Below are 27,118 nucleotides of genomic sequence, written 5' to 3'. Positions count from 1 at the left end.
AATTTGAAATCCTCCTCCCCAGTAGCTGAGATTACAGGTAGGGTCTTGTTACATTGCCCAGGCTGCCTTAAACTTGGCGTATTCCTGTATTATCCTCCCGAGATGCTGGGATTAATCATGAGCACACTACACCTAGCCAATTTATTTTTGTTTTGTATACAAAATGTTGTGATATGAATTGTTCTTTATTTTCTCTCTCTCTTGCTATCTTGCCCAGGCTGATCTTGAATTCCTGGGTTCAAGTGATCCTCCCACTTCAGCCTTCTGAGTAACTGGTAGTACATGCTCACCTTACAATATTTGAAAACACAAACAAAAAAACATATACACACATACACACACATAAAACATATATGTATTGATATCTATATGCTACTGGGGTTGGAACCCAGTAATTTGCTCATGCTAGGCAAGTACACTACCCCTGAACTACATCCCAGTCTTCAAATTATTTATTGAACAATTTAGGTCTTCCAGATAGCTGGTATTATAGGTGTGTTACCATGTCCTACTGGGAATTTATTTTGAGGTTCATGTCTGTGATTGAGAATTACTAGCTGGGCCAGGTGTGATGGTGTATATCTGTAATGCCAGCTGCTCAGGAGGCTGAGGTAGGGTGACCACAAATTTGAAGCCAGCCTGGGCAACTGCAAAAAGTAAAATGCTGCATGGAGAGGCTGTGTGTCTGTGCTGGGGTTGGTAGTCTTTACTGAGTCCAGGGCCAGAGGTGACTGAAGGAGTCACCAAGTAATTTGGCCCCAGCCTTATGAGTCTTCCTCTTTAGGCCCCAGTCATTGTGGAACAAAGATAAGACTTGGGTGCTGTGCGCTGCCTGAATTCCTCACCCTGAACCTGTGAACCAAAAAAATTAGCTGTTGTTTTGTGCCACTATGTTTTGGGGTAATTTGTAACTCAGCCATAATTAGCTGAAATAAGATCATAATAGTTTTCTTGTTTCTATTATTTTGGCGCTGGGGATAGAATCTAGGGGCACTTTAACATTGAGCTACATCCCCAGCCCTTTTTTATTCTTTATTTGAGACAGGGTCTTGGTAAGTTGCTGAGGCTGGTTTCAAACTTGTGATCCTCCTACCTCAGTCTCCCAGGTCACTGGAATTATAGGTGGGCACCCCTGTGCCTAACTGTGTTTACATTTTTTCAATATGTTTTTTAAAAAATTTAAGCTTTTGACTGCCTATTAAAGTATTTAATAAGATATTACTAATTTTTTAAACCTCATCTTTATTTTGACAGTAACTAAACTGATCAAATCTTGCACTGTTGCTTCACTGAATATTTTCCTTATAAATGATTTTTGGCCACAGTGAGCCCATGTCAGGAAAAATACTCTCTTTAATAATGTGGAGTAAGTTTCATTAGTAGTGTTCCACCTCCTTCCCCAGCACCACCAAAAAAACAAAAACAAAATTAAAAATCATTGATAGTAAAACTTTTATATGTAATATTAAATGTCCCCAGAACTCAGTGTTATTCTCTAATAGAAATGCAAAAAGCAAACAAAAATAGTAAAAGATAGAATACTGTGTCCTGCATTTCAATGTGTAAATTCAGGGGCATGACTAGTGGTGCATGTAATGAACTTATGCTTACATGTTTCATAAAATCACTAGCAGTACCGCAGTTCCGCAGTAGTGACCTCCCTTATCTGCGCGGAATGTGTTCTACAACTGTCACTGAATGCCTGAAACTATAGGTCCTATTGAATCCTATATATTGCTGTTTTTTATGTGCATCCATACCCATGATAAAGTTTAATATATAAATTAGGCACATTAGGAGATTAATAACAATAATTAAAAATAACTTTAACAATATAATAAAAGTTATGTGGATGTGGTCTCAAGATATTTTATTATTTATTTTCTGAGACAAGAGTCATTTTTTTTAAAGATATTTATTTTTTAGCTGTAGTTGGACATAATACCTTTGCTTTATTTATTTATTTTTATGTGGTGCTGAGGATTGAACCCAGGGCCTCGCATGTGCTAGGCAAGCACTTTACTGCACAGCCACAACCCCAGCCCCTATTTTCTGAGATAAGAGTCTTACTGTGTTGCCTAAGCTGGCCTTGAACTCTTGAGCTCAAGTGATCCTCTTGCCTTGACCTCCAAATGGCTGTGACTATAGGAACATGCCAGGACACCTAGCTATTAAAAATATTTTATTGTATCATAGATCTTAGCAAATTTAGCATACGATTTTTCCCCCTCCTCTTATGTCAAGAACTTGGACCTTTTCACTTGAAGGAAGCACTGTTGGTTTCTGGGGAAAACAAAACCTAAAATAAAATGGCCAGAAAGAATTCCAATATATCACCAATAAAAAATGTGATTGAATAAATTATTATCAGTAACACTATTAATAGTCACTGGTAACATTTGATCATAAATGAAGCCCAAAGAAAACCTTAATAGACATCAAAAAGTAAGAACTGAACCAGGCATAGTGACACACTCCTGTAATCCTAGTGACTTGGGAGGCTGAGGCAGGAGGATCATAAGTTCAAAGCCAAGCCTCAGCAACTTAGTAAGGCCCCAAGCAAGTTAGTGAGACCCCATCTCAAAATAAAAAATAAAAAGGTCTGGCTCATTAGTTAAGCACCCCTACGTTCAAGTTGTGGTTCAAAAAAAAAATAATAATAATATTGGGTATGGGGATATACCTCAATAGTAGAGAGCTTACCTAGCATACCCAAGGCCTTGGGTAAAATCCTAGTCTTGCAAAACAAACAAAATCAGAAACCGGTTCTTGAAAAGATTGCTCAATATTATAAATTTCTGTGGCCAATAATGTCCATATTTGAGTTATCACCAAATCTATAAATTTTAATAAAGTCTTAATAGAAATTTATATGGGACTTGACAACTAGATTCTCTTATTCATAGGGAGATAACTTCCCCCACAAAAAAAGGTCAGATTCATTTGTATCTTGTGTTTTCTAGTAAATACTTTTAAGGTTTGCACATATTTGAGAGTCTTTGATCATCTACTTTAGGTTTTGCAATGTAATGCTTTGTCATTCATCAAAAAAAATGAAAAAAAAATCACAATATTTTACATTATTTATCTTATACAAATAGTTTTATTTATTTATTTTTGATACTGAGGATTCAATCTGGGGGCAATTTATCACTGAGGTAAATCCTAAGCTGTTTTTATTTTTATTTATTTATTTATTTTGATCCCAGGGATTGAACCTAGGGTTGCTTAACCACCAAGCTACGTTTCTAGTCCTTTTTATATTTTATTTAGAGACAGGGTCTCTCCAAGTTGCTTTAGAGCCTCACTAAGTTGCTGAGGCTGGCTTTGCCTTTTATTTTTTATCTTAAGACGGGTCTCATTAAGTTACTGAGAGCCTTGCTAAGTTGCTAAGGCTGGTCTCAAACTTGCAATCCTCCTGCTTCATCCTCCTGAGTTGCTAGGAATACAGGTGTGAGCCACTGCATCTGGTCAACATGTTTTGAAGTAACATGTTGTGTGGTATGGCTAAATGTAGCTTATTAAAAGTCAAACAGGGGCTGGGGTTGTGACTCAGCGGTAGAGCGCTTGCCTAGCATGTGCGAGGCACTGGGTTCGATATTGTGTCCAATTTCAAGTACAAAAAAAAAAAAAGAGCCAAACAAGGTGGCGCAGGCCTGTAATCTTAGCTTCTGGAGAATTGCAAATGGAGGCCAGCCTCAGTCACTTGGTGAGATTCTCTTTGATAAGTGAATGCTGATGCACAATGGGGAGGGGAGTGGGGGGGGGGGACATGGGAAAAATGGAGGAGCCTTTGCTCAAAATCTTTTAACCCTGAAACTGACATCCCTTCTTGGTCCTGTCTGGGCTGCTACTACCATGCGGTTGGTGTTGGCATAAAATCTATTTTCTTTTCTTTCTTTTTTTTTTTTTTTTTTAATATTTATTTTTTAGTTCTCGGCGGACACAACATCTTTGTTGGTATGTGGTGCTGAGGATCGAACCCGGGCCGCACGCATGCCAGGCGAGCGCGCTACCGCTTGAGCCACATCCCCAGCCCATCTTTTTTTTTTTTTTTTTTTTTTTTTAGAGAAAGAATTTTTAATATTTATTTTTTAGTTCTCGGCGGACACAACATCTTTGTTGGTATGTGGTGCTGAGGATCGAACCCGGGCCGCACGCATGTGAGGCGAGCGCGCTACCGCTTGAGCCACATCCCCAGCCCATAAAATCTATTTTCTATCACACTATTAACATAAAAAACTTTCTTTTGCTGGGCTAGGGTTGTGGCTCAGTGGTAGAGTGCTTGCCTATCATGCATGAGGCACTGGGTTCGATCCCTGGCACCACATAAAAATAACAAATAAAATAAAGGTATTGTGTCTATCTACAACACCTACAACTTATATACCTTTCTTTTGTAAGTCCTTTTTTCTTTTTTGGCACTGGGGATTGAACCCAGGGGCGCTTAACTACTGAGCCACATCCTCAGCCCTATTTTGTATTTTATTTAGAGATAGAGTCTCACTGAGTTGCTTAACACCTCACTTTTGCTGAGTGTGGCTTTGAACTCGTGATCCTCCTGCCTCAGCCTCTTAAGATGCTGGGATTACAGCACCACCATGCTAAGTAGTTAGTTTCTTTCTTGGTACTTGGGGCTGGGGTTTCAAGCCTAGGCTATGTACATGCTAAGCTCATGTTCTGCCAATCAGCCCCAGCTGAGTCCTTGGCCCAGAGTTACCTAGTGGGACTAGTGTCCTATCTTTTGATTTTTGCTTTGTATTTTTTTTTTAATATTTTAGTTGTTGATAGATCTTTTTTAATTTATTTATATGTGGTGCTGAGAATTGAACCCAGTGTCTCACACATGCCAGACAAGTGTGCTACCACTGAGCCCCAGCCCCAGCTTTGTATGTTTTAATTTATCTCTTTAAAATTTATTTTGGAAGCTAATTAGCATACCTGTAATTGCAGCAATTTGGGAGGTCAAGGTAGGAGAATTGTCTGTTTGAGGTCAGACTCAGCAATTTAATGAGACCCTGTCTCAAAAAATAAAAGGGCTGAGGATGCAGCTCAGTGGTAGAGTGCCTCTGGGTTCAGTCCCTGATAACTCCCCAATAAATACATAAATGAATGAATGAACAATAAAAATTTATTTTGGAGAAGAGAAATGTACCTTCTTTGTGTTTGTACAGTGTGGCACTGTGGGACAGATTTTTGGGTCTTAGTTTCTTTATGCTTACAAGGCACCCGCTAGTACTTTTTGCCTTATTACCCTCTCATCTTGAGAGTTGTTGTAGGGATTAAATGATTAAAGGGCCTGTGGCAAATCCTAAGACATATAGATAATGGTACCTAATTTTAAATCAGTCAGAGTCAGTGAATGACATGGAAACCAATCGATTTAATTTATTACTAGAAATTAAGTGCTTATCAGATGATAGAAAGGTTGAAGGAATGGATCTAAATAGACTCCTAGAGGATTAGGAGAACCAACCCATACCCAAAGCCTTTTGCTCTGAAGCCCTACTCTGGACCTTCATTAAGGTCATGCTTTTTCAATAGTTTCTCACACCCAGGAAGTTGGAAAATGGTCACTTGGAATCTTGGTTCTTCAAGGATTTAGAAGTTAATCAGAATGATGCCATCCCTTGCTCATTCTTGACTCCTAGGAGCTTGGAGAATGAATGTCTCTGCACATTAGCCCATACTTTTCCACTTTGCTTGGTTAGTGAAAGAGTGAAGAGCCTCTGGAAGGTGGGCTCAGCCTCAGCCTCTCAGTACCCCTCATGCCAGGTGCTCTCCACAGCTCAGGGAGCATGGGAGGCTGGGGGCTGTCCCTCCAAATGGAAGGAAAATCCATACATCCAGTGTGGTGGGAATATGCTTGGTGATGGTATGGTACCACCCAAGGATTATTATTGCTGTGTTTAATACGCCTTATTTATAATGGTATTTCAGGTGGTTGACATTCTAGAACTGGAGCCTGGAAATCTCAAATCCAATTTTTTTAATGGATTGTATTCATCTTAACATCTTATTCCTTATTCTATTCAGTTTGCAATTTACTGAGCATCTCACTGTGTATGGCATGTGCCTGTACTGGATGCTGGGGATGTTAGCAGTGACCAAAATGCTGTCCCTGCCCTCAGAAAAACAGTACAGGCTGTGTTACTACAGCGTATGGTAAGTGCTGTGGTGGAGGTGAATAGTTGAAGTATACAGGAAGAGATGGGCTTGGTGTTGCCCACCTGTAACCCTAGCAGCTCAGAAGGCTGAGGCAGGAGGATAGCAAGTTCAAGGCCAGCCTCTGCAACTTGGTAAGCCCCTGTCTCAAAATAAAAAATACAAAAGACAAGGCATGTAGCTCATTGGTAGAGCAAGCTTCCTTAGGTTAAATTCCTAATACTAGGAAAAATCAAAACAAAAAGCCCACACAGGAAGCATACCTGACTCTTGTCAGGGACTTGAAAATTGATAATAGGAAATGGTTATTCACAAGTATGATTGCCCCAGTTGCTTGTGCATTTTATAAAAGAGTGAAAAGAATTGTTTCACGACAAATTTTGGTAAGAATAGGAATATGATAGCATAGATGGAAGATTTTTGTTTTGCTTTGTGGCTGTGTTGGGGATTGAATCCAGGGCTTCATACATGGTAAGTATGAGCTCTACCACTGAGCTCAACCTCCAACCCCTATGGGAGACTCTTCTTGCAGATAGAAATAGAGAAAGTACTTTAAAAGGAGGAAAGGCCAGTCCTGTTGCTGAGGTGAGGTGAGACCTCAGGCATCTGTGGCATAAGCACAAATTCTGGGCCTTAGGGTTCAGGTGTCCTTTCCTTTTTCCTGGTTACTGTCCTTTTGTATGTCCAAGATGTAAAAGGGACATTCTTTCATTTTTTTCATGTGCAATGAACAAAATTTTGCTTTGTCCAAAAGGGCCTTGCTTGTTTGTTCATTTTTCCTGGCAGCCATTTAGGTGTCTTCAGTTGTATAGACCCATAGCTGTTCTGTTCTAGAGAACAGTTACAAATCTTTATTTTACAAAAGTTACTTACAAGTAGTATTTTGGAATCATTAATAAATGTGCATTTTGTAACAATACACCAACATTTCCTTTGGTTTTAGTTATGTGCTATTAATTGAAATTCAATGTTTGCTGTGTATACTCTGTTCTTTCATTCATAGATTTTGCATTATGGTTCCTTGGGAAAAGCTTATGTTGTATTTCAAGATAGATTTTTTTTCTCTTTTTTTTTTTAAAGAGAGAGAGGGGGGGGGATTTTAATATTTATTTTTTAGTTATCGGCAGACACAACATCTTTGTTTGTATGTGGTGCTGAGGATCCAACCCGGGCCGCGTGCATGCCAGGCGAGCACGCTACCGCTTGAGCCACATCCCCAGCCCTAGATTTTACTCTTGTTAGTCACCAATAGAATACTTTTTTTTTTTTAACACAATTTTTAAAAAACTTTATTTATTTATTTATTATTTGTATGTGGTGCTGAGGATTGAACCCAGGGCCTTGCATGTGTGAGGCAAGTGCTCTAAACTCTTAGTGTTTTCCATGCACTCCATCAGCCACTCACACATTCTTCATTTTGTACTTTTAAATAATTTTTTTTTTTTTTTTTTTTGTGTACTGGGGATTGAACCCAGGAGTGCTTAACCACTGAGCCACATCCCCAGCCTTTTAAAATACTTTTATTTAGAGACAAGGTCTCACTAAGGTGTCTCGCTAAGTTGCTGAGGCTGGCTTTGAACTCACAGTCCTCTTGCCTTAGTCTCCTGAGCCACTGGGATCACAATCATGTACCATTACATCCGGCTATATTGGAAATCTTTAAACCTAGTACCCAGAACTGATGCTCAGAATGATCTTTCAAGAGCTCTGTGCCACACTCTTTTGAGGCTCTTTGTTGTTCTTGTGCATAACCTTATTTTTAGTATTTTGTTGTTTTCTTTCTCATTTTTGTGGTACTGGGGATTGAATCCAGGGCTATTTCTCACCTTCTCACCTGTTTTTAGTGAAAGACTTTATTTTTCCCCTTCTGCTTTTGCCTTTTTTGGGGGGTACTGGGATTGAACCCACAGATGTTATGACTGAGCTATATCTGAAGCCCTTTTTCTACTTTATTTTGAGACTGGGTCTCTCAAAGTTGCTTAGGGCTGGCTTTTATGTGGTGCTAAAGATCGAACCCAGTGCCTCACACATGCTAGCAAGTGCTGTACCACTGAGCTACAGCACCAGTCCCAACACCAGTCCATGTTTTATTTTGAGAAAAGATCTTGCTAAGTTACCTGGGCTGCCCTTGACCTTGTGGTTCTCCTGCCTCAGCTTCCTTAGTCATTGGAATTCAGGCATGCGCCACCATGCCCAGCTTTCATGATTATATTTTGGAAATTTGTGAGTCTTTGTAGTAAAATTATAAAAATAGCTGACCAGCCAAAGTTGCTTTACATTTGAGAGTAGTGGTGATTTGCTGGGTGTGATGGCATGCACCAGTAATCTCAGCTACTTGGCAGGCTGAGGCCGGAAGATCCCAGGGCTAGGCCAGCCTGGCTGGGCAGCTTATTTAAACCTCATCTCAAAACAAAACCAAACAAAACAAACAACAACAACAAAAAACAATGGTGATAATTCATGTGGTTGTAACTCTGTCTGATTACTGACAGAAATTAATTTCATCCTGGTAGAAAAATTATTATTGGAAAGACAAACTTAGAGATAACAGAAAGTAAAATATTTTATTTCCTGTTTTTGTATATTTTTTTGTCACTAAGGTTTAGTATGGTGACTGTTGGGTTTTCTAGTTTCAGCAGCAAATTCATATCTTCTTTTGTTTACATGGTTTTCAGGTTACTTACTACTCTGCACAGTTGGATTTTTTTTCTTCATGTTTTTCCTTATTTGAAAAGTTCTTTTTTTTTTTTTTCCTTTGGTAGAGTGGGGATGGGCAGGGGCTTGTTCTGGGGATCTAACCCAGGGCCTCATATCTGCTAATAAGTAAATGCTCTACCCATGAACTATACCTCCAGCCCTGAAAAGTTTCTTTAAAAAAACTTGATAATTATTAAATTTCTTGTCGTGTAAGTAACTCTAATCAGGACAGGAAAATATGACAGGATTATGAGAATTTTTTTTTTTGTGGGGATTAAACCTAGGGCCTTGTGCATGCAAGGCCACACTACACCAACTGAGCTATGTCCTCAGCCTGTGGGAAGTTTTTAGAATGATGAAGCTTGTTAGTAAGAGATTCCCAGAAGGAAAGGTACTGTAGCAAATGGCCATAGGAAATGTAATGGTAATTCTGTACCCCACAGCTGACTCTTGTTTCCAGTGTTGTCCATGATAGACTTTAAATTTTTTGACCTTTGGTTTTCCAACTGGATAAAACTTGGAAAAAAGTTATATCCTATAATATGATGTTCTGTGTTTCTTACATTGATAATTTATTAAAACATTATTTACAAGTTTAAATAGAGTTTATCATTATAGAATTATTTTCAATTACCTAGTATTTGGACATAGGAAAAATATAAAATATTTATATTAAAATGTATGTACTGCCATGTACCACCACACCTGGCTGGCATGTAGAGTTTTTAAAGATTTTTAAATACGTGTTCCCAAAGAGCTTTCCAGAAACTATGTCAGTTTTACTTTCATACCCAGTTGTACTGGGGATTGAACCTAGGGTGCTTAACCACTAAACCACATCCCAGAACTTTTATTAATTTTGAAACAGGGTCTTGCTAAGTTGCTTAGGACCTTGTTGGCTTTGATCCTTCTGTAATAGGCTTCTTAGTTGCTGGGATTATAGGTATATGCTACAGCAACTGGCAGCATTTAGTCTTTTCCTATAGTTTCTTCTAGAAGTTTTATAACTTAGATATAAGTTATTCATTTTTTAGTCAATTTTTATATGTGGTGTGTGCTACAAATCCATGTTCTGTTTTTGATTGCTTTTGTCTTTGTTAAATCAGCTGATCATATATGTGTTGGTTTATTCTGAATTTACTATTCTGTTCTAATAATCAAGTTGTCTTTTTGCCAGCAACATGCTTTTGATTATTCTACCATTCTTTTTTTGTTTTTTATTTTTTGGTACTGGGATTGAACCTAGGGCCTTGGTGCGTGGTAGTCATGCACTCTACCAGAGTTACACCCCCAGCCTAGATTACTGCAGTTTTAAAATTCTTCTTGAAATTAAATAACGTTAGCTCTCCAACTTCTTCTTCTTTTTTTTCTTTTGAGGTAAGGTCTTGCTATGTTGTCTGTGATGGCCTGAAACCCCTGGGCTTAAGCGATTCTCTTGCACCAGCCTCTCCAGTATCTGGGACTACCAGGGTATGCCACTGCTCCTGGCTGTGGATATTTTTGTATTCTGTAAATTATCTTGAACTTTGTTCTGAGATGCAGTTAAATTACTTGGAAACAGCTTGATCTTTTGGTTGTTGCCTTTATGATTTGGTAAGTAGGTATCGAGCAGTGCTCTGTCAAGGGCTTAATTATTATTCCCCATTACTAAGGCAAGGTCTTTCTTTCTGTGCACTGTACCCAGTATACCATGAATGCACTGGGGTGTGACTAGGAACAAACAAACTCTGTCGTTCTGTGTGAACAATGGGTACAGTTCCCTGGAACTCTTTCTAGTGATTCTTCCTGGCCTCTGATAGTTCACATGAGTACACCCATGGACACTGTGCTCCAGGAACCCTCTACAGCTCTCCAGGTTTCTGCTCTGTTCAGCCTCTGAGCTCTAGTTGCTTTCATCTTCCAGGTCTCTCTCAACTCTGAGAGTAGTTTCTCTTCCGTGTGCTGTTGCTTGGAAACTCTCAAGAGTCAGCAGGGCCAGTTTTAGGGCATTTCTCACTTTGTTTCCTGTCTTTCAAGGATTATTGTCCTTCATTGCTTAATACCCAGTGGTCTATTGTTGAGAAAACTTATGTTTTATGTATTTTATGTGCTCAGTAATTAATAATTTTGTTACCAATAGTAGGATAGATCTGGTCTCTGTTTAAAAGTTTTAAATACAGGCATAAAATACAGTGAATGGTTAAAGTGAGTAAATCAATAAATTTTCATGTATGTATATACTTATATTACTACCACTCAGATCAAGATAAAGAAACTTAGCCAGGTGTGGTGGTGCACGCCATAATCACAGCTACTTGGGAGGTTGAAGCAGGAGGATTGCAAGTTCAAGGCCAGTCTTAAGAATTCAGTGAGGTCCTAAGCAATTTAGTGAGACCCTGTCTCAAAATAAGAAGGGCTGAAGTTGTGGCTCAGTGGTTAAGTGCCCCTGGGTTCAATCCCTGGTCGCCCCGCCCCGCCTCCTGGTCATTATCATCCTCACCTTCTGCAGGGTGGCTATGCTTTGTTTTGCCTGGTTTTTAATGTCATTCACCTATTGATGAATAATTGGGTTATTTCCAGTTTTTGAATAAAGCTGCAAGGTTTTTGGTGTGCTTAGCTCTCATTTCTCTTGGGTAATACTTAGAGGTAAAATTGTTGGGTCAAGTTGTGGGTTAAAACTTTCTTTTACAGGTATTACCAAATTTTCCAAAGTACTTGAACTAATTTTTATTTCCTCTGTTCATGTATGAGAATTTCTAGGTTAGGTGTGTTTTTTAAGGAGACTTGGTGTTTTCAGTCTTTTGAGTTTTAGCCATAATGGTACCATATAGTAGGCCAAACTTGAGTAATATGAAGGCTGAGATGCCCAGCTGAACAGTTGCTTGAAACCACGGAGCTTTCTGGATAGGGACTTTCAGTTTTAAAACAAAAGATAGTCACCCTAAGGAAACTTTCAGCTGATGTGGTAGGCAGGATGTGGTGGTGGAAATAGGACATTCACACATGAGCCCAAGTTTGAGCTCTCCTCACTTGGAGATTTTCTTCTCCAGTTACAAAAAATAGGGACCCACACACTACCCCTTTCCCTGCTAGATGTTGGCATAAATATGTGTCTTCAGAGAAGCTTCTGCTGGCTCCTCAAGCTCTGTCAGCCCTAGTTCTGGAGCACCCTTCCTCTTTATGGTATTTACTATGTTCAGAAGTGTATACCATCTTCTTACCTGGAACCCAGAGTGAACGGTAATCTTAATCAGGGAGGACTATTTATTTATTTAGGTACTAGAGATTGAACCCAGTTGTGCTTAGCCACTGAGCCACATCCCAAGCTGCCACAGTCTGGCTGGGCACAAAATAACCGAGCTACCACAAAGCCTTGTAGGTTCAAACAGCAACTCTTTATTCCCGAACTCCCACCGGCACTCTACACACACTTCCCGGGAATACACTCCCGGTGGAGGGGCTCCATGCAGGGGCTCCATGCGCCAATTCTCAAAGGGAACTCCAAAGTAGTGGGCGCCCTAATCCCCGAGCCGCCCTATTTCCAGCAGGAGCCGCCCTATTCCCAGAGCAGGATCACCTTTCAATCATTCCCTCTAGCAAAATGCCAGGTGTCATTCCCGCTGAACTGTGGCTCTCAATACCAAGCCCTTTTTATTTATTTACTTATTATTTAGAGACAGGGTCTCCCTAAGTTGCTTAAGGCCTCAGTAAGTTGCTGAGGCTGATTTTGAACTTGCAATCCTCTTGCCTCAGCCTCTTGAATTGCTGGGATTTCAGGTGGGCACCACTGTACCTGGCTCAGGGCAGGAATTTTATATCTTTCTGAAAAATGTCCTCAAACACATGGGGAGGCATATCAGTAAATTTTGTTTCTTTTTTTAAAAAAAGTTTTTTTTTTTTTCAGTTGTTATGGACCTTCATTTATTAATTTATATGTGGTGGTGAGAATCGAACCCAGTGGCTCACCCATGCTAGGCAAGCACTATACCACTGAGCCACAATCTCAGCCCCAATTTTTCTTTTTGTTGTCTCCTGGGCATTGGGTAGGGAGACGATAGGAGTTCAGATAAAATGTATATGGCAGGGCAGATCCATAGGAGATTTATAACCAGGAAAATTTTTGTACTAGTGATGGTTAGAAGTTAGAGAAGTGGGGAAGAAACTTGCAAGTTGTATGTTGGGAAGATGCTGGAGGCTGTGTTGGTGATGAATTAGAGAGGATGATTTTCTGGTGGTGGTGGATAATTTGGTTACTCCTAATTCTTTTATTTTGTTTCTTTGGTTTTACAACTTAGCAAATGGAAAATTGCATGGTGGCATGTTAAGGCTGTATAACGTTCCAGATGGACTTTGAATTTATTATAAGATTTGACAGCCTTTGCCAGATGAGTTGTCTTATAATAAATGTAAAGCAGAAATAGCCTAAATTTCTTGTGGGATCCTGACTTGCTGTAGAACAATTTATGAGTTATTATAACTCACAATGTGAAGATAAAATTTCTGTGACAGGTTGCTTAAAGGCAGTACAGTAAAAAACCCCTGGTTTAGCTAGTTTTTTCTTTTCTGCTTAGTCTGTCAGTGCTCCTGACCTCAAGGAGCCTGTGAGGTCAAAATTAAGATGACACTAAGCTGGCATTTAACTGTTTTGCCACTTCTATGGGAGTACATTCCAGAGACTGTGATGCTGATTACATCATCCCTCTCCCTGCGAATGGAATGTGCGCTTGGGATTTCCTGTGTGTTCAAATTTCTACATTGATTTCTGAAACAGTAAATATTCTAGATGTAACCCACACAAATGAAAGCTCTCTGAGGTCCTCAATAAGACTTAAGAGTATAAGTGGTTCCTTACACTAAAAAGCTTGAGAACTGTTGCTGGTGTAGGTGTTCTGCCAGAAAAAAGAAAGTGTTAAAAATTGTGTTATAAAACATTTAATAAGGACTCTTTTTTTTTTTTTTTAAAGAGAGAGTGAGAGGGGGGGGAGAGAGAGAGAGAGAGAGAGAGAGAGAGAGAGAGAGAGAGAGAGAATTTTTAATATTTATTTTTTAGTTCTTGGCGGACACAACATCTTTGTTGGTATGTGGTGCTGAGGATCGAACCCGGGCCCCACGCATGCCAGGCGAGCGCGCTACCGCTTGAGCCACATCCCCAGCCCCAATAAGGACTCTTTATATTTATTTTTGTTTATTATTATTATTATTTTGTGAATGGACATCAAACCCAGCAGTGCTCTACCACTGAGCTACATCCGCATACCTCTTGTTCATTTTTAGCTATTGAATAGCACTCTATTATATGACTATTCTGAAATTCATCTTTTGTTGACCTTTTCCCCTTCATTTGCCTCTTTTGGATGGGTTTAACTTTTTTTAAAAATTGAGATATAATTCATCCCTTAAAAAATATGTACAATTCAGCTGGATGCAGTGGTGCATGCTTGTAATCCCAGTGGATTGGGAGACTGAGGCAGGAGAATCACAAGTTCAAAGCCAGCCAGAGCAACTGGGTGAGGCTTTAAGCAACTTAGCAAAACTCTGTCTCAAAATAAAAAATAAAAAGGGGTTGGGGATGTGGCTCAGTGGTTAAACGCCTGTGGGCTCAATCCCTGATACCAAAAGAAGAAAAGAAAAAAGGTATAATTCAGTGCTTTTTAGAATATTCGCAAGTTCATGTAGTCGTTACTGTTATTTAATTTCAGGACATTTTAATTAGCTCTAAAAGAAACTCTATCCATTAATAGTCCCCATTTCACCTTCCACTGGCAACTACTAATCTACTTTTTCTCTCTGGATTTGTATATTCTGAATATTTCATATAATGGGATCATTTTTGGTTTTAGTTGTATAATATTATTTTGATTATAGCTCTTCTGTTTTGTCTGAAATACAGTCAATTGTAGCATCGTGATGTTTCAGTCACAATGGACCAGACATAATAAATGTGATCCCATCAGACTGTAAGGGAGCTGAAAACTCCCTATTACTTAGTATTTTTTAATCTACTCTATGTTTAGATACGTCTAGACATACATACATATTGTTACAATTGCCTGTAGTATTTACTACTGTTCAGGACGTGCCATACAGTTTTATAGCCTGGGCGCAACAAATAGGCTTACCATATAGCTTCAGTGTGTTACGTACACCACGTGGTTTATGTGAGTACCCTCTCAAGTGACTCATGATTTTAATCTCGTTGTGGCTTTGATTTGTCTTTCCCTAGTGCTGTGACGAATAGAATTGAATAATTTGGGGCTGGGGATGTGGCTCAAGCGGTAGCGCGCTCGCCTGGCATGCGTGCGGCCCGGGTTCGATCCTCAGCACCACATACCAACAAAGATGTGTCCGCCGAGAACTAAAAAAATAAATATTAAAAATTCTCAAAAAAAAGAATTGAATAATTTCATTTTTTGGGGGGGGGGAATATTGGGGATTGAACCCAGGGGTGCTCTATCATTGAGCTATATCCCCAGCCATTTTTTTTTAGTTGTAGATGGACAGAATACCTTTATTTTATTTTATTTATTTTTATGTGGTGCTGAAGATTGAATCCAGTGCCTCCCACATGCTAGGCAGCAGTCTACCACTGAGCCACAACACCAGCCCCACCCCAGCCATTTTTTATTTTGAGATGACATCTTGCAAAATTATTTAGGACATCATTAAGCTTCCCAGGTTGGCCTTAAGGTTGCTAACCTTCTGCTTCAGCCATCCAAGTCATTGGGATTACAGGCATATGCCACCATGCCCAGTTGGAATGTATTTTTTTTTTTTAAAGAGAGAGGGAGAGAATTTTAATATTTATTTTTTAGTTATCGGCGGACACAACATCTTTGTTTTGTATGTGGTGCTGGGGATTGAACCCGGGCCGCACGCATGCCAGGCGAGCGCGCTACCACTTGAGCCACATCCCCAGCCCTGCAGATGGCTTTTCCTCTGGTTGTCTCTTTGCACTTTTTTTTTTTTTTTAATTGAACAAACCCTTGTATGAAGGACTGACTTTCAGCCTATCACTGAAAGGATGAGGGAGCTGCTTTGCTGTATACAAAACCTTGACTATCTAGAAGCAGGTCTTCTGTGACTGATTTAGGGCCTGATTCCCTATGAATATGTAATGATAGAGGATAGATCCTTTTCTGGCCACACCCTGTTTTCCAGTAAGGAAGAACTCTGTTCCAGTTGTTGGTCCACTTGTCCTTATCCATGTGCACATGGAGGATGGGGTATGGGATTATGATGGTGGAACTGACTGAGGAGGCTTCTTTGGTACTGCTGTATCCTTTCAGTCTCATTGCTGTTTTCTTTCTTTTTATTTCCTCCTCCTCTTTTTTTCCCCCTTCCTGAACCAAGGATTGAATGTGCGTGCCATCCAAGTGCACTACCATTGAACCACATACGCAGCTTCCTACTTTTTTTGTGTGTGTGGTGCTGGAGATTGAACTCAGGACGTTAGGCATGTTAAGCATGCACTGCCACTGACCTATCTCACAGTACTGACTTCTTAGAAATTTTTATTTTGAGACAGGATCTCACTAAGTTGCTCAGGCTGGCCCCAAATTTGTGATCTTCCTACCTCAGCCTCCTGAGTAATTTTTATTACAGGTGTGTTTCATCACACTTGGTTTCCTTGCTTTCCTGATCGTGTCTTTTTATGCACAAACATTTAAGTATTAAGTCCAACATACCTATTTTTTCTTAAGTTGTTTATGCATTTCGATATTATAGCGAAGAAGCCTTTGCTTAGTGTGAGGTCTTGAAGATTTGTAACTACATTTTATTCTAAGAGTTTTAGCTCTTACATTTAGTTCTTTGATCAATTTGGAATTAATTTTTGTATATGGTGTGAAGTGTGGGAGTCTAGCTTTGTTCTTTTGCTTGTGGATATCCAATTGACTCAGCACCATTTGCTGAATAGACTATTCACTATTCTTTCCCCCAGTGACGTGTGTTGGCATTTTAGTTTAAAATCAACTGACCATACTACATTGATATGCATGTCTGTCCTCAAAGCCAGTACCATATAGATTCATTGTTATAATTTTGAAGTAAGTGTGGGTTGTCTTAGTTTGTTCTTATTTAAGATTATTTTGTGCCCCTTAAATGTCCATTTGAATTTTCACATAAGTGTCAATTTTTGTGAAAAGGGCAGTTGGAATTTTGTTAGAGGTGGCATTGAATCTGTTCATCAATTTGAGAAGTATTGTCATTTTTAACCATATAGCTATTCCAAACTCTGAACATGGGTTGTCTTTCCATTTATTTGGGTCTTTAATAAATTTTGGGCAGTGTTTTGCAACTTTTAGCATGCAAGTTTTATCTTTTGTTAAGTGTATTTGTTGGTGCCACTTTGTTTTTTTTTTTTAAAGAGAGAGAGGAGAGAGAGAATTTTTAATATTTTATTTTATTTTTTTAGTTCTCGGCGGACACAACATCTTTGTTGGTATGTGGTGCTGAGGATCGAACCCGGGCCGCACGCATGCCAGGCGAGCGTGCTACCGCTTGAGCCACATCCCCAGCCCTGTTGGTGCCACTTTAAGTGGAATTTTTCCTTAATTTCAGTTTTAAATTGTTCACTGCTAGTGATAGGAGAGTAATTGCCTTTTTTTTTTTAAAAAAGAGAGAGTGAGAGGGGAGAGAGAGAGAGAGAGAGAGAGAGAGAGAGAGAGAATTTTTAATATTTATTTTTTAGTTCTCGGCGGACACAACATCTTTGTTGGTATGTGGTGCTGAGGATCGAACCCGGGCCGCACGCATGCCAGGCAAGCGCGCTACCACTTGAGCCACATCCCCAGCCCAGTAATTGCCTTTTATATATTATTTGCTTTTAAGCTGTGAAATTGTTTCTGTTATTTATTCATAGAGTTCAAAATCTCATTTGTCAAAATCCTGTAGTTAAATTTAATTTAAGAATATATTAAAAAGACTTTTTGGATACTAGGCATCAAGCCCATGGGACACTTTACTACTGAGCTACATCCCCAGTCCTTTTTAATTTTTTTTTAATTTTTATTTTGAGGCAGGGTCTCACTTAGTTGCTCAGCCTGGCCTTGAGCAGTTCTCTCGCCTCAGCCTCCCAGTTTGGGATTTCAGGCATGTGCCACCATGCCTGGTTTACCAGACACTTTTCTTTTTTTTTTTTTAATTTATTTTTTAGTTGTAGTTGGACACAATACCTTTATTATATTCATTTATTTTTATGTGGTGTGAGGATCAAACCCAGGGTTTTGCACGTGCGAGGCGAGTGCTCTACCGCTGAGCCACAACCCCAGCCCAACCAGCCACTTTTCTATATGGTTTATAATAGCTGTTATTTTATCACTATGGGTACTCTCTTATTAAAATAGACATAAGGGTGCTTGAGAATAACTGTGGAAGACTGCTTTTCCCTGCTACCTATATCCCCCACCCCCATCTTCTAAACTAATGTGTAGAAATTATAATTCTGACCTAACTAAAAGTCACAGTTTCAGTTAAGTACCTAGAAATGGTAATGGCTTTCCTTCCCTGGGTTCTGTTCCCTTTTCCTCAGTTCCTCTGTGTCATAAAGCCAATTTCTAAAAGTTTGTCTGAGGCTCTGATTGTAATCTGCTGCAGAGACTGATTTCTGAATCCCACAGCTGGATCCTCCGGTCCTCCAGAGCAGTTGGCTAGTGACATTTCTTTGAACCTTGCTTCCTGGACTTTGTGCTGCCCTCATCCCATCCCCTCTCAGTTTAGGGATGTAACTAGGCTTGCAGAGCTTTTGTGATGGTGGCTTCTTTCTCATCTTGCAGCCTAAAATTTTAAAATGTATAGGAACCTTGTTGAGTCATGCGTTATATGGCCCATACAGCTAAAATAGAAGCTCTAAGTGTAGCAATGGGTACTGCTCTTTAAAAATCCAAGAAGCAGGGCCTGTACTCTGGTATGAAGGTGGTACACGCCTATACTCCAAGCAGCTTAGGATCTGAAGCTGGAGGATCAAAAGTTCAAGGCCAGCCTGAGCCATGTAAGGAGGCCTCGACCCAAAATACAATAGGCCTAGGGATTTGGCTATTAGTAGAGTGCCCGTGTATGGCAAAACAAAACAAAACAAAACAAAAACCTCAAGAAATACTTTTGTACAGTTTCCTTCTGTCTTTCTCTTCTTCCTTTCCCCAGTGCCATATTACTAATAAGCCATGTGCTGATACTTTTTCACCTACAAAGAAAGTATAGTAAATAATAAGGTATTCAGTGCCTTCTGTTGCTTTGTAGTGGTTGTCTTCTACTTTAATAAGATAACAAATATGGAATTCCATGAAACCTGGTAAAATGGTTTTAAAAATTATATAGATATTAGCATGTACATATGTATATCTATGAATATATATATATATATACACACACACACACACACACACACACAAACAAACACACACACACACACATTTGCCATGCTGGAGATTAGGCCCAGGATCTAATGCATGCCAGGCAAGCGCTCTACCACTGAGTTAAGCCCCCCAGCCCACTGTACATAATTTTAGTTAAGGTAGTTATATTTGCTCTTTCAAAATTTTGTTGTCTGAATGCTAAATTTTGTCAGTGTTTTTCAGTGTTTTTAGGATGTTGGTGCAAATTTATAGAAATATATATATAATATAAATGGAATTTCACTAGTAATTTTTTCTTTCTTTTTTTTAATAGAGAGAGAGAGAGAGAGAGAATTTTTTAATATTTAGTTTTTAGTATTTGGTGGACACAACATCTTTATTTTTTGTGTGGTGCTGAGGATTGAACCCAGCATCCTGCGCATGCCAGGCGATCGCGCTACCGCTTGAGCCACATCCCCAGCCCCTCACTCGTAAATTTTTAAAAAGGGTTTCTTTAGTGAACTTCACAATGGAAAGATATTTTTGTGGTGATTTCTATTTTCAGTTAGATTGGACTTGAGAGCTTTTAGTTCTTTTTTTTTCTTTCTAAAAATATTTTTAGTTATAAATGGACACAATACCTTGATTTTATTTATTTTTTTATGTGGTGCTGAGGATTAAACCCAGTGCCTCACACATGTAGGCAGGCACAGTGCTACCACTGAGCCCCATCCCCACTTTTAGTTCTTGTTGTCTGTACTTCTGGGGTTGTATAAGAAAGTAAGATTTGATGCTGGAGGTGTAGCTCAGTGGTTGAGCACTTGCTTAGCATGCTGAGGTCCTGGGTTCAATTCTTAGCACCATAGAAAAGAAGGAGGAGGAAAAACAAAACACAACAAAACTGCTGTTATTATTTGAGGTGCTTGTTGATGTTTTAGCTCTATTGGACATACGTTTGTCACATCCTAATTAGGTAAAGTATAATTTTGTATGTGGTATTTGCTGGTGCTAATAGTGCCAATGTAGCAATAATGTTATTGATCTCCACTGGTGAAATGTTATTAGACCCGCAAGTAAATGGCTCCTTTAGTGCTATATTTCTCTTTGAGTAGTTCATTAAAAAGAACATTTAAAGACTCTTCAATTGTCATGTTCTTTCTTTGCGCCTGGTGAGTTAATCCCTCCTGTCCCCCTTCCTCTCTCTCACCTTTCTTTCCTTTTTCTTTTTGGTGGTGCTAGGGATTGAACCCAGGGCTTTGTACCTGCTAGGCAAGAGCTCTACTACTGAGCAACTTTCCCATTCCCGGCCCTAGGTGAGTTTTGTTTGTTTGTTTGTTTGTTTTTTGGTACTGGAGATAGGGCCCGGGGGTACTTTGCCACTGACCTACATCCCCAACTCTTTTTATTTTTTATCTTGAGACAGGATCTCACTAAGTTACTTTGGGCCTCCCTAATTTGTTGAGGCTGGCTTTGAACTTGTGATCCTCATGCCTCAGCCTCCCGAGTTGCTGGGATTACAGGTATGCACCACTGTGCCCAGCTAGATGAGTCTTTTAAATCAAATTTTCAGATTCATTTTCAATTAATAGTTTTAAAAGTTTGAAAGTAGGACCAAGTGCCACAGTGCACACATGTAATCCTAGCTACTTGGGATACTGAGGCAGGAGGATCAGAAGTTCAAGGTCAGCCTCAGCAAATTTGTAAGGCCCTAAGCAACTTAGTGAGATTGTGTCTCAAAAAATAGAAGCCGGGCACAGTGGTGCATGCCTGTAATCTCAGCGATTTGGGAGGCTGAGGTAGGAGGATCACAAGTTCAAAGCCAGCCTCAGGAACTTAGCGAGGCCCTAAGCAACTCAGTGAGACCCTGTCTCTAAATAAAATACAACAAAATGGGGGTGGGGTGGGACTGGGGATGTGGCTCAGCAGTTAAGTGTCCTTGGGTTCAATCTCTGGTACCAAAAACATAATAAACAGACAAATAAATAAATAAATAAAAGGCAGGGATGTAGCTTAGAGGTAGATTGCCTCTGGGTTCTATGCAGAGTACCTAGGGTGGTGGTAGGTGGGGTGGGAATAAAATTTTGGAAGCAGGAAAGATCTGACAGCCCACTACTTGCCTTTATGTAATTAAAAAAGAACTGCTACAATTTTGGGATTCTATTTGACAAAAATCCCTTTTGTGGACTTGGTTCCTGAAATAATTGTAAGAAACAGAAATATCTTGCTGTGTGCGTAGAATCCATTCTTGTCTGAACATCAAGGCTTCCAAGGATATCCAGATGTTCTAGGTTGACCCTTGGGCTCTTCTTGCTGGTGAGGATCCAGCCCACCTACTTCCACTCTTGAGTTCTCAGTGCTTTTACTGTTTCTCCATACACACAGTCTACTCCAGGAGGGGCTGCAAAGACCTGTGAGGTATTCTGTTGAGGGGCTGGGGTTTTGGCTCAGCGGTAGAGCGCTCGCCTAGCACGTGCGAGGCGCTGGGTTTGATCCTCAGCACCACATAAAAATAAAGAAATAAAATTTATTTATTTATTTGTGCTGAGGATCACACCCAAGGCCTCACACCTGCCAGGTAAGTGCTCTACCACTGAAATACAGCCTCAGCCCCCTTTTTCTTTTAAAACATCTACTTTCCATGTTCTTCCTTCCTTTTTTCATACCAGTGATTGAACCTAGGGTTACTTACCCTTTTTTTTTTTTAAAGAGAGAGAGAGAGGGAGGAGAGAAAGAATTTTAATATTTATTTTTTTTAGTTTTCGGCGGACACAACATCTTTGTTTGTATGTGGTGCTGAGGATCGAACCCTGGCCACACGCATGCCAGGCGAGCGCGCTACCTCTTGAGCCACATCCCCAGCCCCGGGTTACTTACCCTTAAGCTACATCCCCAGACCTTTTTTATTTTTTATTTTGAGACAGCGGCACACTAAATTACTGAGGTTGGCCTCAAACTTTTGATCCTTTTGCCTCAGCCTCCTGAGTTCCTGGAATTACAGGCATGTGCTACCACACCTGGCTCTCCATTTTTCTTTTTTTTTTTTTTTCTTTTAGACTAGGAATTGAACCTCTGAGCACTTTACCACTGCTATATTCCTATTGCTTAACTTCTATTTTGAAACAGGATCATACTAAATGACTGAGCTGGCCTCAAACTTGCACTCCTCTTGCCTCAGCCTCCCAAGGGTCCATCTTTTTCTTGTTTGGTCAAAATTCCTTTTTTTTTCCCTCCTTGTATTGGAAATTGGACCCAAGGGCTATTTTTTTTACAACATTTTTTTATGCCTTTATATTACTTATTTTTATGTTGTGCCGAGGATTGAACCCAGTGCCTTGCACATGCTAGTGGTAGCACTTGCTCTACCACTGAGCCACAACCCCAGCCCACTAAGGGCGATTTTATCATTAAGCTACATCCCCAGTTATTTTTGTTTTTTCCACATTTTTAATTTGTATATTATAGTTGTACATACTGGTGGGATTTATTATAATTGTACATGCACACAATATAACAACATAATTTGGCCAATATTACTCTCTAGCATTTTCCTCCTCCCTCTCTACCTTCCATCCCCTGTTCCCTTTCCTTTCCTTATCACCCTTTGATTCCCCCCATTTCCTTTTTCTCTCTTTCATATATGACCCTTGATCTTCATGTTTGACTTATTTTGCTTAACATAATGTTCTCAAGTTCCATCTATTTTCCTACAAATGACATAATTTCATTTTTCTTTAAAGCTGAAGAAAACTCCATTGTATGTATATATACCATGTTTTCTTTATCTATTCATTCATTGATGGATGCCTAGGCTGGTTCCATAGTTTGGCTGTTGTGAACTGTGCTACTATAAACATGGGTATACATGTATCACTGTAGTATGATGACTTTAATTCTTTAGAATAAATACTGAGGAGTGTTATAGCTGGGTCATATGGTGGTTCCCTGTCTACTCTTTTGAGGAACCTCCATGTTGATTTCCACAGTGGTTGTACTAATTTATAATCGCACCAACAGTGTAAAAATGTTCATTTTCCTCCACATACTTGCCAACATTTATTATTTTTTCCACTTTTTTTTATTGATGCATTATAGTTGTACATAATGATGACATTTGTTGTTACCTGTTCATACAGGCACACAGTATAACAGTATAATTTGATCAGTATCACACTCCTCAGCACTTCCCTCCTCCCTCTCTGCCTCCCCCCTGCCTCCCCCCCGTCAATTCCAGCATTTATTATTGATTGTATTCTTTTTTTTTTTAAGTTTAGCTTTTATTTATTTATTTATTTATTTATTTTTAAAGAGAGAGTGAGAGAGGAGAGAGAGTGAGAGAGAGAATTTTTAATATTTATTTTTCAGTTATCGGTGGACACAACATCTTTGTTGGTATGTGGTGCTGAGGATCGAACCCGGGCCGCACGCATGCCAGGCGAGCGCGCTACCGCTTGAGCCACATCCCCAGCCCCTCTTTTTTTTTTTTTAAAGAAAGAGTGAGAGTGAGAGAGAGAGAGAGAGAGAGAGAGAGTTTTTAATATTTATTTTTCAGTTCTCGGCGGACACAACATCTTTGTTGGTATGTGGTGCTGAGGATCGAACCCGGGCCGCACGCATGCCAGGCGAGTGCGCTACCGCTTGAGCCACATCCCCAGCCCTTGATTGTATTCTTGAGAACTACCATTCTGACTGGAGTGCAATGAAATCTCAGTGTAGTTTTGATTTGCATTTCCCTAATTGCTAATGATGTTGAACCTTTTTAAAATATATTTGTTGGCCATTTGTGTTTATTCTTTTGAAAAGTGTCTGTTTAATTCATTCACCCATTTATTAAAATTGGGTTTTTTTGTCATTAAGTTTTTTGAGTTTTTTTTTTTTTAATATATTCTAGATGTTACTCCTCAGTCAAAAGAGTAGCTAGCAAAATTTTTCTCTCATTCTGTGGGTTCTTTACATTCTTAATTGTTTCCTTGCTATGTGGAAGCTTTTTAATTTGATGCTGTCACATTTATTAGCTCTTGGTATTATTTCCTGAGCTTTAGGGGTCCTATCGGGAAAATCATTGCCTAAAACCAATTTGTTGGAGTGTTGATCCTACATTTTCATCTAGGAGTTGCATAGTTTCTGGTCTAATTCTGAGGTCTTAGATCCATTTTGAGTTGATTTTTGTGCAGGGTGAGAGATAAGGGTCTAGTCTCATTCTTCTACATATAGATAACCATTTTTCCCAGCACTATTTGTTTAAAAGGCTGTCATTTCTCCAATATATATATATTTTTGACAACTGTTGTTAATGATCAGATGACCATATATGTGTGAGTTTGTCTCTATGTCTTCTATTTTATACCATCAGTGTATATGTCTGTTTTTCTGCCAATACCATGACATTTTTGTTACTACAGCTCTGTAGTATAATTTGAAGTCAGGCATTAGGATGCCTCCAGCGTTGCTCTTTTGGTTAGAATTGCTTGGTCTATTCTGGGTCTTCTATTCTTCCAAATGAATTTTAGGACTTTTTTTTTTTTAATATTTTTAGTTGTAGATGGACACAATACCTTTGTTTTATTTATTTATTTTTATTGGTGCTGAGGATCGAATCCAGTGCCTCCCATGTGCTAGGCAAGTGCTCTACAACTGAGCTATAACCCCAGCCCAGGACTGTTTTTTCCTAGTTCTGTGAAGAATGTCATTGGTATTCTGACGACGACTGCATCAGATCTGTATACTGCTTTTGTTAGTATGGCCACTTTAACAATATTAATTCTGCCTATCCATGAACATGGGAGGTCTTTCCATCTTAGGTTTTTAAAAATATTCTATAATTTTCATTGTAGAGGTCTTTCACCTCCTTGGTCAAATTTATTCCTCGGCATTTTATTTTTTTGAAGCTATTGTGAATGCAGTTGTCTCCCTGATTTCTTTCTCAGCACATTTACTACTGCTATATAGGAAAGCTATTGATTTTTGTATGTTGATTTTGATTTTGTAATCTGTTACTTTGCTGAATTTGTTTATTAGCTCTAAAAGTCTTTTGGTGTAGTTTTTGGATCTTCTAAGTATAGGATCATGTCATCATATTATCAGGCAAGAGAAAGAAATTGCATTAGGGATATTGGTCTGTATTCTTTTTTTTAAAAATAATACTTTATTTTCATTTTATTTTTTTCTATATATTTATTTATTTATTTTTATGTGGTGCAAGGCAGGCGCTCTACCACTGAGCTGTAGCCCCAGCCCCCTCCTTATCTGGTTTTAATATGAGTGTGATACTGACTTCATAGGATGGATTTGGAAGTGTTCCATCCCTTTGTGTTTCATAGTTTTTAAAACATTTTTATTTGAGGCAAAATTTTTATTTTGACTGAAGGCCTTGCTAAATCTGTGGTTGCTGGGATTACAGGTGTGGGCCATTGTTCCTGGCTTGGTCAAAATTCTTTTTTATTCTCTACTCAGTGTTTATTTTCATAGAAATATTAATACATTTTGTCACCTTTGTGTAGTCTTATTGGATGAAGAGAATATGAATGCTTGTGTTCCTTCTGCCATTCTACACTTTTATTTATTTAATTATTTTTTATTGTGCTAAAAATTGAACCCCAGTGCTCATGTATGCTAGACATCCACTCTACCACTGAGCTGCACCCCAGTCTGGCTGTTGTTTTTAAATTGGATTTTCTCTTCTTCCTTTGAGGCCCAAAGAACTTAATTTTATTGTTATAATTGAAGTGACAAATTTAATATATAAATTTAAAATTGATTAGTTTGAAGAGAATATTGAATAAATGTTGATTCAACCTATCTTTTTAATTCTATGTTAATACTCAAAAAGATGGTAATAATCAATTCTTCAAATTTTATTTGTAGAAGAAATTGAAGAAGAATCTGAAACAACAGTTGAGGCAGACTTGACTGATAAACAGAAACATCAGTTGAAACATAGGGAACTCTTTTTGTCACGCCAATATGAATCTCTGCCTGCAACACATATCAGGTAAGAACTTTTTAGAAGTTAATCTAATGTACCCAGTAACATTGTGACCAGAATTAAAGATTTCTTTGAAGCATTTTCCAGACTCTCCTCAGGATCTTGCTTAACTTAGTTTACTAAAGGCTTCATAATGGAATTTTATCTTGAAATTAAAAGTGTATATTAGCATATTAAAGTTCTGCAGTAATGTAACCATTTTAACTATTTCATTTCTGACTTTGACAGTTTACTTAAGCATCTGTGACTCTCAGGCATAGTAGTGTCCAACACACACCATTTTGGGAAATGCAGATCTTTTCCAGAGTCCTAACAAAGTATATGTGTAGTAATTAGAACCCAAAGGCTGGAACCCAAGATTGAGTTGTAGCAGGTGACTCTTGGCCTTTAGGATATATGGCTTTTTACTTTTTTTTGAGGACCTCTGGAATGAAAATGTTATTATTTTTTTTCATTAACTCTTTTATTGGCATTTGCTCTGTGCATTGATAGGCTACAAAAGTGATGAAAATCTCAGTCTGTAGTTTATAGTTTATTTATTTATTTTTTAAACATTTATTGAGTAACCACCACATTGTAGAAACTTAGCAAATAGCTAATACATAATTTATTTCACATGACAACTATGAAAGAAATATTATTCATTCTATTGTACAGATGAATATATTGGCACATGAAATTTATCTATTTATTTATTTATTTATTTTTAAAGAGAGAGAGAGTGAGAGAGGAGAGTGAGAATTTTTTTTAATATTTATTTTTTAGTTCTCGGCGGACACAACATCTTTGTTTGTATGTGGTGCTGAGGATCGAACCCGGGCCGCACACATGCCAGGCGAGTGCGCTACCGCTTGAGCCACATTCCCAGCCCTGTAGTTTATAGTTTAACGATTGTGCTGGAATAGTGATGAACTTTCATGATCTACTTCTGGTGACAAAATTTAAGCATAGAGTTATTTTTCAA

At 38.8% G+C, this 27,118-nt stretch overlaps 1 protein-coding gene across 8 annotated transcripts in view; it reads left to right on the top strand.

Moving 5' to 3' along the window:
* MTA3 (metastasis associated 1 family member 3) overlaps nucleotides 1-27,118 on the top strand; it is a gene marked incomplete at its 3' end in the record, with an annotated part of 145,274 nt that overhangs the window by 6,767 nt on the left and 111,389 nt on the right. For all 8 annotated transcript variants that reach the window (XR_014018547.1, XM_081264654.1, XM_081264658.1 and 5 more), the window contains exon 4: nucleotides 26,034-26,160. Coding sequence is in view for 7 of the 8 variants with exons in the window: in XM_081264654.1 (XP_081120780.1) it covers nucleotides 26,034-26,160 (127 nt within the window). The remainder of the gene's footprint in view (nucleotides 1-26,033; nucleotides 26,161-27,118) is intronic.

This window comes from Spermophilus citellus (assembly GCF_964194105.1).
Source record: "Spermophilus citellus genome assembly, chromosome: 13".
In the NCBI taxonomy this organism is placed as follows: Eukaryota; Metazoa; Chordata; class Mammalia; order Rodentia; family Sciuridae; genus Spermophilus; species Spermophilus citellus.
The sequence above is the reverse complement of the archived record's forward strand: the minus strand, read 5'-3'. Positions and strand labels throughout refer to the sequence as shown.